Source organism: Zeugodacus cucurbitae, chromosome 6 (assembly GCF_028554725.1).
Source record: "Zeugodacus cucurbitae isolate PBARC_wt_2022May chromosome 6, idZeuCucr1.2, whole genome shotgun sequence".
NCBI classification, from domain to species: domain Eukaryota; kingdom Metazoa; phylum Arthropoda; class Insecta; order Diptera; family Tephritidae; genus Zeugodacus; species Zeugodacus cucurbitae.
The window spans coordinates 1,646,376-1,659,997 of record NC_071671.1 but is presented as its reverse complement, the minus strand read 5'-3'; the positions used below and the strand labels follow the sequence as shown (position 1 = coordinate 1,659,997).

Below are 13,622 nucleotides of genomic sequence, written 5' to 3'. Positions count from 1 at the left end.
CGTGGCGCTCTTCGGAGAGTGTGTAGAATTTGCGAGGCACATGCGGGGTGACTCATATTTCATGGTTGTGTATCATAATACAAATTATTTTGTGATTTTGAGGATGAATGAGAAGTGGGATTATTATTTGCTTGATTTGAAATGAGCGACTTAGCAGAAGGTTAGCTGTATGGGAACCTAGATCTGACATTTTAAGTGTTTTGCGCCTTTCCTTTCTATGATGATGATAATGAGGACTACTTAGACCCTTTAGGAGTTTCCAGGGATAAGAAGTAAACAAATTCCACAACTTGTTTGTACAAATTTTTGGCTTATAATGAATATATAAGAAAGGAATCGCCCACACACCCCCATTTTAGATTTATCAACACCATTAAACTCACTATAATATAAGAGTCAAGTACTTCAGCCAAGGGCTTGATGCAAGTTCTTAACGCTATACTATTAGGTCTACTACTTTGCTTCCGCCGTTTTCCAATCGATGTCTCAAGGGTCAAGCACTGGTCGATTAAATCGATAAAATCGTTTTATATCGATCTTGGACATTTGACTCAACAAAATATTTGTAGAGATCTGTTTTCATCCCAAACTTATTTTCAACTGAAAATGTCACTTTTTGAGCCGAATTCTCGACATTTGCGGGAAATTTTGCTTTTATTTTTTAATTCCAAGAAAAGGCTCATGGACATTTGTAACCGTTTTTATACAAAAAAAACTTAAATTTACAAAAAAAAAACGGCGGAAGCAAAGTTGTAGTCCTAATATATTAACTGATTATATTGTTAGTTCCTTTCGCATGAGGACGACTATAACTTTTGTACTGCTTATCACAATTTTGTCCAACAAACTATTTATATCATCAAGATATCCTTTAACAGGCAACTTTTTAAATTATTTTTTCCATATTTATTATGCTGAGGATGTTTATCAGTTCTTCCACCACCCCCACACGCATACCAGTTAAACCCTAAGCCTTACAAACAACCTGACGAAGCCTTTCAAATAACCTAACACAATAGCTACGTTTATGTTTTCGCTCTGTTAGCATAACATTATACATTCTTACAACCAAATTGCTGCCGGCTACCGGCTGCTGCCATTTTCAGTTTTTTTGTTCGTGGAAAAACATCATAAGCCGATTACGCAGAATCTATAAATGCATTGCCGATGATATGGTAAGTCGACAAGATCTATTGAAAATAACCACAAAATACGGAGCAAATGTATGGAGGCCAAGTGTAAGCTTGAATGAGCCTGAATGGAAACGCACATAACCGGGAAGGTTGAATGCCACAAATGCCGCAATGCCACAAATGTGTGTAATTTTTTACGGTAAAAAGGGACTTTTTGCATGTGTAACGGTAATTTCGCTGATAGTAACAGTACAATTTAGGGCTTTCAAATGCAGTGGCAAATAGAAAAGGAAATTGAGAAAAAAGTAACGGTTGGCGCTGGTAAACAAACCGTTGCGAAAAGGTCAATTGATGAAAAGGCAGGGTTTACTTTGCTGAGCTAAGCTGTTATGATTCGGTTTTTTCAATATATTTTTTTGGGGTTTTTTGTGGCGCACATAATGGCTGGTTAAGCAATATGGTCGATATGGGTGAAAGCAGCAACTTTTTTCGGAAGCATTAACGTTCAATGTTGCAAATCACACCACATATTTGCTCTCTAATGGAGAGAAATTTATTGCTGGTCGACAGATTTCCACAATTAACCTCATTAATTTGTTTTTCTGTACGCAATCCAAGGTTTCTTGAAATGTTTGTTGTTTTAGGTTCAAATCTAGGGAACTCGCACTTAAAATGTTCTGAAAACAGATAGATTAATAGAAAAATATATAAAAATTATTTAGCAGAGTAGAGACTAGTACCATTGTGACTCGTTTGTAACTAGTTTGTGATATAAAAAAATATTTAGAATCGCAAAACAAATTATGTTTTGCTAAAAATACTAGAATAGCAACTTTTTAAACTGCGACAGTTAGAGTAAACGCAAATCTTTGCATTATGTGCACTCACCAGTTACTATTGTATGAATCCTTTGAAAATATGTGCCAACTTCCCTGTCCAAACATTATTCTTATCAATTGTCAACAAAGCAATTCCCTCAAAACAAAAATCGTTTCGTTTGTCGCTGTCCGGTCATTCTCTTTTCTGATTTTAAAGCCATTACATAAATCTTCTCGGCCTCATTCTCTGTCCCACTCCCCCAAAAAGTACTAAGCTTGCTGATAATTTATCGCTTGCGATTTGTTTCTATTGTAATAAATTCAATAGACCCGTCGTTGTCGATTGAAAAATTACTATCTCAAATAAAGTGTCATTGGCGGGCAATGAAATTGTGAAGCGATTTGTGTCGGCGTCTTTTGTCATTGTGCGAATAAAGGGGGAAAGAAAGGGGGCCCTTGTCTGTGACGAAATTGGATGAAAAATATTGTTGGAATTTTTGTGCTGCTCTTGGTAACAGGGAGAGAGATATTCTCTCTTTTATTAATATTAAATAAAAAAATATATTAATAAAAAAAATATTTTTAATAAAAACTTGAGGCGTTGGCTATATATTTGTAAAATCAAAAAATATTTTTTTTTTTATTTTATTGTATTACTAGTATATTTATGCCTCTCTTGACAACAATATCATTGTTACTCGCTTGATTTCCCGCATATTTCTCAGTCCTTCTTATCCTCCTCTCTCTTAAAGTTGCTTGCTGTTTCCCTGTCATCAGTTAGGGGGAACCTCTCGAGCATCTTCTTTGTAAACTAGCAAATAAACAGTAAATTATCTAGTTTATTAGTGGTGTGCGGTGTGTGTTCCGACACTGCGCTAAATCGCATTAAACACCACACGACCGGAAATAAAATTCAACACCACAAACGCAGGGGCTAAGCGCAAAGTTGAGTGAGTTCAGGACGCGGTGACAGGAAATGAAATGAAACTGTTTAAGGAAGACAGAAAACTTTACGACCGCTGTGATGGAGCACCGGACGTCAATGTCGTTAAACAAAATGTCTAGGCCGCAAGCAAAGAAACGGAAAGACCGCAGAATAAAATATGAAATAAAAGTAAAATAAAGTGAGAAAAGAAGAAAAGAGGAAGTGAAGAAAGCGCAAAGTTAAAGCTGAGATGTGAAATATTAATGCGAGTGTCGCAAAGTTTCGCTGAGTGTTTATGTGTGAGTGCAATGTGGCACCGACACACCTTCCTTTGTGACATAATGTCACTGCTTCGACACATATTTCAACAGTTCAAAAAGTAAAATAAAGAAAAGTGTGGCTTTGATGCAAGAGAGAGAGGGAGAGAGAGAGAGAGAGAGAGCAAGTGTGTTTGCAAACATCTCCGCAAGGACAACTTAGCCAAGCATTTATTGTGCGTTAACGGCACTTGGCTGCTGCTTGGCACTCGCTTTATTGCCCGAAGCCCATTTAATTATTTCTACTTTGTCACACAACTCGTATAGCGCTCATTTCCCCGGCTTTTATTTCACTTTTGTTATTCGCCGGCTTTATGTCACTTTTATGTCCGCTTTGGTCTAATTCGACGCTGCGAAGGTCACTTCTTGCAGCATCGCAAATGTCAAAGGTGCAGGCATGGTTGCTTTGTATTTGCCTGCCAAGCGGCGAGGTTCGCGGCTTTTTTGTTCTTCATTGAGTCGTTTCACTTTTCACAGATCATTGACAGTTTGTTTTTGTGTCATATTTTCTCTTTTATTTTCAATTACAAACATTTTTTGCAAGATTTTTGTTTTTTGTTTTCAGCTCATTTTCATTAAAAATAATTTTTCCTTTTCTGCCACATTCTGCCGCCCGCCGGCGCTTTGTGTCACAAACAATGTGCGACAGCTATTTGTGCTTATCTGCAGACAATTTAAAAATATTTGGAATTCTCTGCTAATGACAAAATATTTGTGGTTTTAGATGCGGTTGTTGCTGTAAACAAATATTCTCTTCGCCCTTTTTTGGTATAAAATTTTCACTTTTTCATGGTGTTATAATATATTTTACAGCTAAGGGTGTCGAGAAAACTTTTTCAATTTATTTTTTATGTAATTAAGTAATTGATATATTCGGTTTAACTTCAGGAGAAGTCAGTTCTCTCTTTCAATCAATTTGTATGAAATATTAAATTTCGCCGATTCGCTTTAATATTCACTAACTTCAAAAAATTTATTTTTAATACTCTCTAACTTAAAAAAAATAGAAAATTTCTCTCCTTAACCCACCAAAACACAACTCATTTAAACTTTTTCTTTATACCGCCTACGCGCTGCCTAAAAATATATTAAAGTCTGTTTCAAGATAGAATTTCATGAAGTTCACTGGAATTCCAGCTCAGTGCGCAAGTGCTGCAATCCTAATTAAATCGTTAAATTTAGAGAATTATAAAAATTTAATGAACTTATTAAGCGACGGCACCACTTCCTGCAGCAGCGATTGTTGGCCGGAAGCTACAGCGTGAAATATCGAACCCAATACACGGCGTGGCATTGCCATCAAACACACCACAGCTGACTTAACGGCGGCCGGCCTGCAGCCGACGGCAATGGCGTCATTAGAAAATACAAAATCCACTCAACACCACTCACTACGCAAGAGTGTGCGCGAGAGTAAATCAATCGCTTTGCAGCTTCGCGACGGTGGCAGCACTTATACGCCCCGGCGGCCCTACAATTTGCGCTGTGAACTTTAATTGACCTGCTGCTATGTGCTGGCGGCTCGTTAAAGAATTTCACTTGAAAACAGCAAAATAAAAATTGTTGTTGTTGATGCTTGTAGTATTTAGTTATATTTACACCGTGCTGCGTTGCTTGTTTTTCCAGTCACAGCGTCTGCCGCCGGCTATTTATTGCCAACGACTGCTAACGAAGTGCTGAACAAGGCTTTGCATTGATGAAATTCTTAATTAAAGAGTCGTGCGCGCAACCACGCCTTCGCTATTAGTGGCGGCGTCTTTGTTGTTTTTCTGCAATTTGTGTGGTGAGTGGCGAAGGCGGGCGTTTGTGTGCGCCCAACAGCTTCTTTTACTGTTCGTGGCGGTTAGGCGACGCGCTTTAATTAAGACTTTAAAACTTGAGGCATACAATTTGTATTTGTTGTTGTAACGAGTTGCTTTTTAGTACTTATCTCTTCACAGATCAACTTGATCCGCGTAAATTCAAGTTTAATCTGTGGCTGACTGAGATATTTAGTGGCAATTTTTTAAAGTTTGAAGAATTTAATATTACTTTAAAGTCAAATTTTTATGAAATTATTTTTTTTTAGTTTCGCAGCGGTTTCAATATTTTATATTTTATATTTTTTTTATTTTTTATGTATAATATCCAAAACTTTTATTTCCTGCCTAAAATCCTTAATAAATGCGAAAAAAATATTAACCCTTCGGCACCTCCAGGCACTTGCTGGCACTCATAATTATATGAAAATGTAAAAAACAGAAACGCAACAAATTGCGAAATAACAGACCATTCATTTATTCACGTTACACATGAAATGTCTGACACCCTTTTTGTGTGTGCCAGCTGCATTTTGGGGCGTTAAGAGTTACGAGCCGGAAAAGAGTGTCACCTTTACTTAACGCTTTCACGCTCCAACACCCAGCGTTTCACATCGCATCCTCCACTTATACTTGCCATTTCACCTTTGCGTTTCAAAACTAACTAACTAACAACAACAACAACCATGCTTCCGCATAAAAGCGCTGCTCATATCCGCCAGCGTCGCACGCGTCATTACCCAAACTCAACGCGCGAGCGCGCGCACTCCGCGGCAGTCGTTTGCTCCCTTGACGTTGATACGTGGCATTTGAAAGGATTTCGCTGACTGCTGCTTTTACCTTGAATTTAGAATGTTTTTTTATGCACTCTACACTTTCACTTAGACACGCGCGCTTACTCACACTTGTGTGGTAGTCAACATCGCTTTGCGTTCGTCCAGGCATTTGGTCATTGGCGTTGAGACCCAGTAGGAAATGTGAGTGAGTGAGACTTATGAATATTTTTACTAAAAGAGAAATAAAAGGGATAAGCTAGATTATGCTGAAGGATCGTACTTAATTGACTCTGAAGAGGTCATTAGTTCGCGGGAGGTCATCAATTTTATTATAAAATAAATTCGTCAAAGCTTTGAATGTAGGTGGTTCTCACAGGGACATCTAAATAGAGTGTGAGAGAGAAAGAGAGATAGAGAGAGAGTGTAAAGATATGGCGCTTGAAAATTTCTAGAAATAAAGTCTGCCAGGAGTTCTAAAATATAATTACGCTTAACTTTTCCAGCAGGGTGCCTCACTCGCTCTTCCTCACCAACCAACCATTAATTCGCAAGTTCAAAAGTTACAATTAAATAGCAAGTGTGTAGTGTTGCCACTTGGTTGTGTTGTTATTGTTTCGTTTACGAGTATAGTGCCATACACAAGCGTAATTTAAAAACACACCTACGCAAAGCTTTGCTTTTATGCTTCCGCTTGCGGTTATCGGCGTCGTGTTTGTACGTATTTAAATAACGGTTAATTCCAGCTGCTAAATTGTGCGCATCCGTCATCGGTAATCGGATTATCTGCACTTATAATTATTATTACGATTATTACATCCGCCATTATTTGGTCATACAGCAATTACGGGTGGCGTGCAATTACGTGAAACTGGCTGAGAATTTAAGTATTATCTGCTGATTATTTTTCAGCAGGTGAATGTGGTGAGGAGATAAGAGCATGGAGAGATAACTGTTAGAGAGAGAGAGTGGTTCCAAAGGGTCGAATGGATCTAAAGGTGCGAGTTGTTGCACGATATAGAGAGGGTTCAAAAAGGTTTAAAAATGTTTGTTTCAAAATTGATTTTCATCACAAAAGCGGCGAGAAATTATCTTCTCTGCAAAGCTGATCCATTCTTCGAAGAAATTATACTTCAAAAATGAGTTTAAGCCTTGACTTTCAATATATTCCATTAAAATTTTTTTAACAATAAAGCTAACCATAACGACTAATAAAAATATATTTTCGCTTCCCTTTTTGTAGATGCTGAAGTTCCAGAGATAACTGAGAATTCCTAACAAATGACAGAATGCTTAAAAACTAAATAGAATAACACAATGGTTGTGATTTTGTGAGAAGCCTAACAACAATTGTGATACAAATTAACGGACATAAACTTTCCTAAGCAATAACCTACCTAGTCGCATCACAAGCGAGTCTAACAAGCTGCCAGCGACTCACAAGAATTATCGCTTGAGAACACGTTCCCAATACTTGAGCCACAACAACGACAAGCACAACGACGTCTGCACGCAATAGAGGCTGCTTACATGTCGCGCCGACGCTGCGCACTGCGGTGCCACACAATGCGCACACGCAAGCGAGTTAGTGGCGCAAGCAGCAATTTCTCAAATGCAATGCGACCACAGCGCCTCGCTACAATGATCACTTTAACGACAATGTTGTTATTACTACTTCCGATGTCAATAACAACAACAGCAACTGCAAGTCAAACAAGCGGCGCTAATCCAAAGCGCGAAGACGCGTACGCTGAAGCTGGCAGTTTCACCGCCGACTCATTGCAGTCGCATTCAAATGTGTTTCATAAATCAAACGTAATTAGTCGAGAAAATGAGTTGTCAGCCAGAGAAGAGAGTGCAACGCAGCTGTCAACAGCAACAGCGCTGAACTATAGTGCTGACGCTGGCGGAGATGTGTTGGAGCACGAAGGTGGTATTGCTGGGGAGGCGAGCGCGCAAAGTGCATCAACGACGAGCGCAACTGCGATAAATTACCGAATTGAGCAATTAGCGCTTAATGCAAGCGAAATGCGACCGCAAAAGCAAAAGTTGCAAAAATTTTCAACCGCGACAGCAGTGCGAAACTTTACGGCAGCGCAGCAGCGCCGAATTCCCAGCAAAGTGCTGGTAATGGCAACGTCATCAACAACTAACAATAATAAACTTGTAACAACGAATTATATGGTGTCGAACAACAGCGACACTAATGGCACAAGCAACAACAACAATAACAATGGTGGCGCAACTAAGTGGCGGCAAGCAATTGACGAGCGACCTCCGGAGGAGGAGACGGATAAAGTGGTAGCGGAAGTGGAAGAGCGCACGGCGATTGCTCGGCAACCACAACAACCAGCACAAACACAACAACAACACCAACAACAGGAGAAACCAGTAATTACCAGTATAAAGCGCATAAGTGGCGGCATTGAAGTGCAGGTGGAAGCGAGGGCATTGCGCGTGAGCGGTTCAGGAATTTCTCAAAGTAACACCGAAATGGAATTCCTTGCCGCACAAACAACAACAGCAGCAACTACTACAGCAGAACAGGTGAGCTCGCTTGGCGCACAGATTGCCATTGCTGCGTCAGCTGATGTGGACTCCGAAGTCAAACTTTCTGCTGATGATGAGGTCGGTGGCGATGATTACGGTGTTGGCGTTGACACAGTAATTACCCCGGTGGCCAAGGTAACCAATAACAGTGCCACACAAATGTTGCAATTTGTTTCACCAACAACTACAACTAGTATGCCAACAACAACAAAAATGCGTGGAGTCAAGCAAAGTACAGAAATAGTTCCTGCTGGCACTAAGCATGCGAAGGGCATTCCACTTGAAAGGAAAATAAATAATATAAATTCCAGAAGGAAATTGACGTCAACGCAATTTCAAACCAGCGACCAGCGCTCCGCAAGCCATACAACACACATTCCACAAACAACTGCGGATTATCCAGCTAAAAGCGACTTTAGAACTCAGAGTATGCTAACTCAGTTCGCGCCGCAACAGCCATCACCGCGTGCTGAGCGCCCGAATGCCATTCAAACTCGAAGCTTGGCAGGCAAACAATTGCCAAAAGGGCCTGGAGTGGATGCGGAATATGTGGAAGATGGTGCAACGCGCCGCGACAGTGGAGATATTAAAAACATTGAAAGCCGCTTAACGCCGCTGGCGGATTTAAATGTAAAGCTGAATTTTATCAATAAAAATGCAAAGTCAGTGAAATGCGATAAGCAGATAAAGAATGCTTCGACAGCCACGACAATCGCAACGATGACAGGACATGAGCAAGCAAAACACGAGCGCGCCGAGCAAAGTGACTTCAGCCAAGTGGCTGTGGAAGCAACACAGCAAATCTTGAAGACTGCCCAGGAGGATTGTAAAATAACAAAGTGCTCGAAGCGATTAGGCGCTATTGTGCAAGGTGAGCAGCGACAGCAAAAAGGCGATCGCCGACAACCGCAAAAGTCACGCAGTGAAAGCCAACTGACTCAGCAGCAAAGGTACTTAGGGCAAGCCATGTACTTAGTACGCCCACAAGAGCAATCGCAAGGCTTAAACTTACACACCGAGCAGCTGCAACAACATGACAAGCACTTAGGACTTGAAAGCGACTTTCCGGCACAGTTGGCAGGCCAACAAATACCGAAGGAGATGGGAAAGCGCCAAGCTGCAATTGAAAACAAAAGCTTTGGCAAGGCGATGCCATTATTGAATACGGAAGTCCTGCAACTGGAAGGACACAAATTAGCGGAGAAGCCCAATAAAGTAACTCTGATACAACAAGAAAAATCAGAGCTGATCGGGGCGAAAGTGCAATCAAAAGTAATGAAAGAAACTGCTAAAAATAGAAGCTCTGAAAACGCCAAAATATTAATAACTTCAACTGGAAGTACAATGTCACCGATAATTGCACAGCTTCAAGCGAACAAGTTACCAGCTGAAGCCACAGAAACAACGGACACGATAGCCAACAGCGTGAACAAACAAGCGGCAAATACAAGCGAAAATGTAACGAAGTACAACGAGCCGAGTGAAGGACAATTGCCTGAGGAGTGGCAGCGCGCCTTGAAGTATGCAAACAATCGAGACAACAGTGAGACAGCGGCTGCCGTGAATAGATGGCCGGCGGACGAGCGGCTCGGTGGACCAGATGGCAGAAAAACAGGACAGCAGCCAGTTGATATGCAACAACGCGCAGCTGACGTCAACGTTGACTTTAATGGGCTACGCCAAGCAAATAAATTCACAGCGCTGTCTGGTTTACGACTCGCACATGTGGCAAAGACAATGTCAAACGAAAAAATGGACGCGCAAGTTGATGAAAACCTGAAAATGGATGAAGTGAGAGAAAGATTGATGTCAAATGAAGATGGTGTTGACACCAAAGAAAGGACAGATTTGGAAATATCAACAAACAATAGTTTGAGTTATAGCAAAATTGATGCAACACGCCATGCCGTCTCAGGGCAAAACGATGAAAATGTGGCAGGAGAAGAGGAAGTAGTAATTAAAAACGCCGAGCCAGAAATGGGTAATCTCACAAAAGCCCTGCGAAGCATGTCAACGTCAGCAACAGCGAAAAGGGAACATATGGAATTGGGGCAAGAGCCAACAATAGCAGCAGCTAAGCCAGATAATTGCAAACACCCAGAGAATAATGGAAATGGAGCGCCATTTGATGAGATGGCAACACACAGAGCACACGAAGACGCACGGCACAAGGCCGCCTCTAAAGGGATTGACAACGAGCATTTAGCACGCTTCAATGGAACTCAGACTACGCCTGAACAACCACAGCGGAGCAAATCAATACTACCATTGCCATATACAGGCGATGGTGAGCGCGCTGAAGGTGAGACGATAGCGGCGTGGCAGCAGCAAAACAATCTCTTAACGGCTTACATACGCCGTCCAGACATGCGAACGGGTGAAGCGCTGAAACTAAATGACACGCTATTGACGGCGGACGGAAAGGAGATTGCGAAGGCAGACGAGAAACCGACAATACAGGAACCGAACAAAAGCAGCACGTTAGCCACACTGACAACGGAAACGATGAGCTCGCCCCCAGTCAGCACCGCTGAAATCACAACGAAAAACAATTTGGATACCGTTGAGCGGCAGGAAAATGCACATGCCGGAGTCAGTCAAAATGAAAAGGCCAACGCTGAAATCTCGCAAACACAAAGCGCTGAGCTACCAGGAGGACGCGGCTATAAGGCCTCGGTGAAACAGGAGTATGATGTCACTGCGGAAACATTTCGCAATCGCAGCGATAGCAAAGCGACAAATAATTCCGATAACTCAGCGGTTCACACTTTGAGTGGTAGTGCCACATCGGCCCCAAACGGCGCATATGATGGTGTCAACAGTGAGAAAAGTACCACACCAACGTGGGCCAGATCTACAGAGGAACAATGGCTTACGACAGAGTTAACAACCGAAAGTAATCCAAATTACAACAGCAATACATTAAACTCCCCGGAGACAGCTGCCGGTCAAGCGAGCGGCACAATCACAGATGCCGCCATGCAGGCTGTCACGCCACCGCTAATACTATCGAATGCAATATCAACAACAGGAGCATCATCAAGTGATGCCACAGCAACGACAATGCATATAATGAACCCCAATGTGCAAGTGCTCTCACCGCAGCAAGCGACGCCAACACATGACACTCAGACAACTGAGTCGGACACGTCGTTCTTTGTGCTGCCCAATTTCGCCGCACTCACATCCACCACCACCATTGCAACGGAGTATGCATTGTTGACCACAGCGACGGCAGCATTGACGACGCCAGCAATCGGTGCTACAGCCACACCTGGCGGCGCCGCGTGGCCCGTCAAGCACGCTTCGGTCATGGAGGGAGATGTCATACTCGGCGGCCTGATGATGGTCCACTCACGTGAGGACAGCATCACTTGTGGTCCCATCATGCCGCAGGGTGGCATTCAAGCGCTCGAGGCCATGCTCTACACGCTGGATCAGGTGAACAAGCATCAATTGCTGCCGAACATCACCCTGGGCGCACACATACTGGACGACTGTGATAAGGACACGTACGGGCTGGAGATGGCAGTTGATTTTATTAAAGGTAAGTGCACGAAAATCAACAGGATTTAAAATCAAAAACATAAGTAAAGTGAGTGTGGGAGTGAGTTCAAAGATATCACTTTATGCACTTCTAAGTTGGAGGAATTTGCTGCTGCGGTAGAAAAGCTTTTAAAGTATTTTTTCACCAATAAGATTCTCTGCTGAAGTGTGCGAGTCTGTTAAGATATTTGCACACTTTAAGACACACAGAACTGGTGAATGTTGAACAGTTGCTTGATCTCCGCCACACTACATATGTTGCGTCTGTATACTACACAGAGACTGACACACACCCCTAATCACATGCGTCTGTTCGAATTTATGAAATAAATCTTAGTATCCGTAACAAGAAACAGCCTGGTCCGCCAACTCCAACAGCCAGAGCTTGTCTGGCCACTTATCTGTGTGCTACTTTGCTGATGCTGAGCACTCCAGTTGGTAGAAGAGCGTACGAGGGTAAGCATCGTAAATCACGAAAATGTCCTTGATTACGGTAGACTGAGCGGAAACGCATTTTGCTTGCAGGTTAGCCGCGTTTAATGTTAAGAACACACATGTTCCTGGAAGCATATAACATATGTGTATGTGTGTATTATTGTAAGTATGTTTCGCCCAAATATATATTACCGATGCAGCCATGCGTGTGAAATCCACCATAAAAGCTTATCCATGTACTTAGACGTTGTACCGACAAATACAGAGGAGTAATAAATAATTATTTGCGGACATTCGCTACTTATCGATGCGGTTGCCAAACCGGTACAAAAAAGATGTCTATTTCATAGTTAGGTTGATGGAAAAAATATCAAACGTTTTGCAGAGAACTCAAAGGTTGTAAGCAGTTCTTTAGCTTAGTGAATTTGTTTTTGACTAGCTTTGGAGATTAGAGTCTTTCTCTGTAATACTCGTATGGCAGCAAATACCTTATCCTCCATTGTATGGCATCCAGCCAATTTACTACCGGGTAATGCTGTCGCTTTGTTTTCTTTTTTCATTTATCGCAACAATTGGTCAGTGAAAGCCTATTATGAGGGATTTTATTTTCTCGTGAAATGTAATTTTCCGGTAGCGTTGCGTATCCACAAATATTTAATGTCACATTGCCGCCGTGAGTTCATTGCATTCGCTTTTGCTACAGTCTCGCTGCAGATATGTGTGTGCTTTGGTCTGCTCACTCGGTTGTGTGCTTGTAATAATTTATAACTGTTCGTAAAAATAGAAGAAATACAAACGAACAGGACTTCAAGTGTCTAAGAATATATGTGCCAGTGAGTCATTAGGACGGGTCACCGCGTGGGTAGTAACAAGGGATTATGATAAGCTATCTTATAGCACAAAATTGTAAAAATCTAGAATTTTCACGTAAAATCAATAAACTTAAAGCGGATATTAAATTGCTGACTGAAAATAATTTCAATATAAAGTGAGGTTATGTGTTTGACAAATATTATTTTTTATTTTAATAGAGTCCTACCAACTCTAGGTCGCCTAATATGAACCTCTCTCACTTAATGTTAGGAATATTCACTAGACCGCAAAGAAAATATGAGCAAACTTATTTCAGTTATTGGTTAGTGTGCCACACATACTCGTACATACATACCCTCTATACCCTACAAATACAAACACTCTGAAACAAGTTGTTACAATCACACGCAAGGCTTATAAGCAACTTGTTATCTTTATCGAATATCACAAGGCACTCACTCGACTTGCCACGGAGCCCACAAGGCGAAAACTACTGCCACTACTCTTGAGCAT

The 13,622-nt window shown here is 41.5% G+C and overlaps 1 protein-coding gene across 1 annotated transcript in view; it reads left to right on the top strand.

Annotated features, from left to right (window-relative positions):
* LOC105213483 (metabotropic glutamate receptor 2) overlaps positions 1-13,622 on the top strand; it is a 192,501-nt gene that overhangs the window by 75,650 nt on the left and 103,229 nt on the right. The window contains exon 3 of the mRNA XM_054233137.1: positions 7,009-11,862. Coding sequence (XP_054089112.1) covers positions 7,296-11,862 — 4,567 coding nt within the window. The 5' untranslated portion in view covers positions 7,009-7,295. The remainder of the gene's footprint in view (positions 1-7,008; positions 11,863-13,622) is intronic.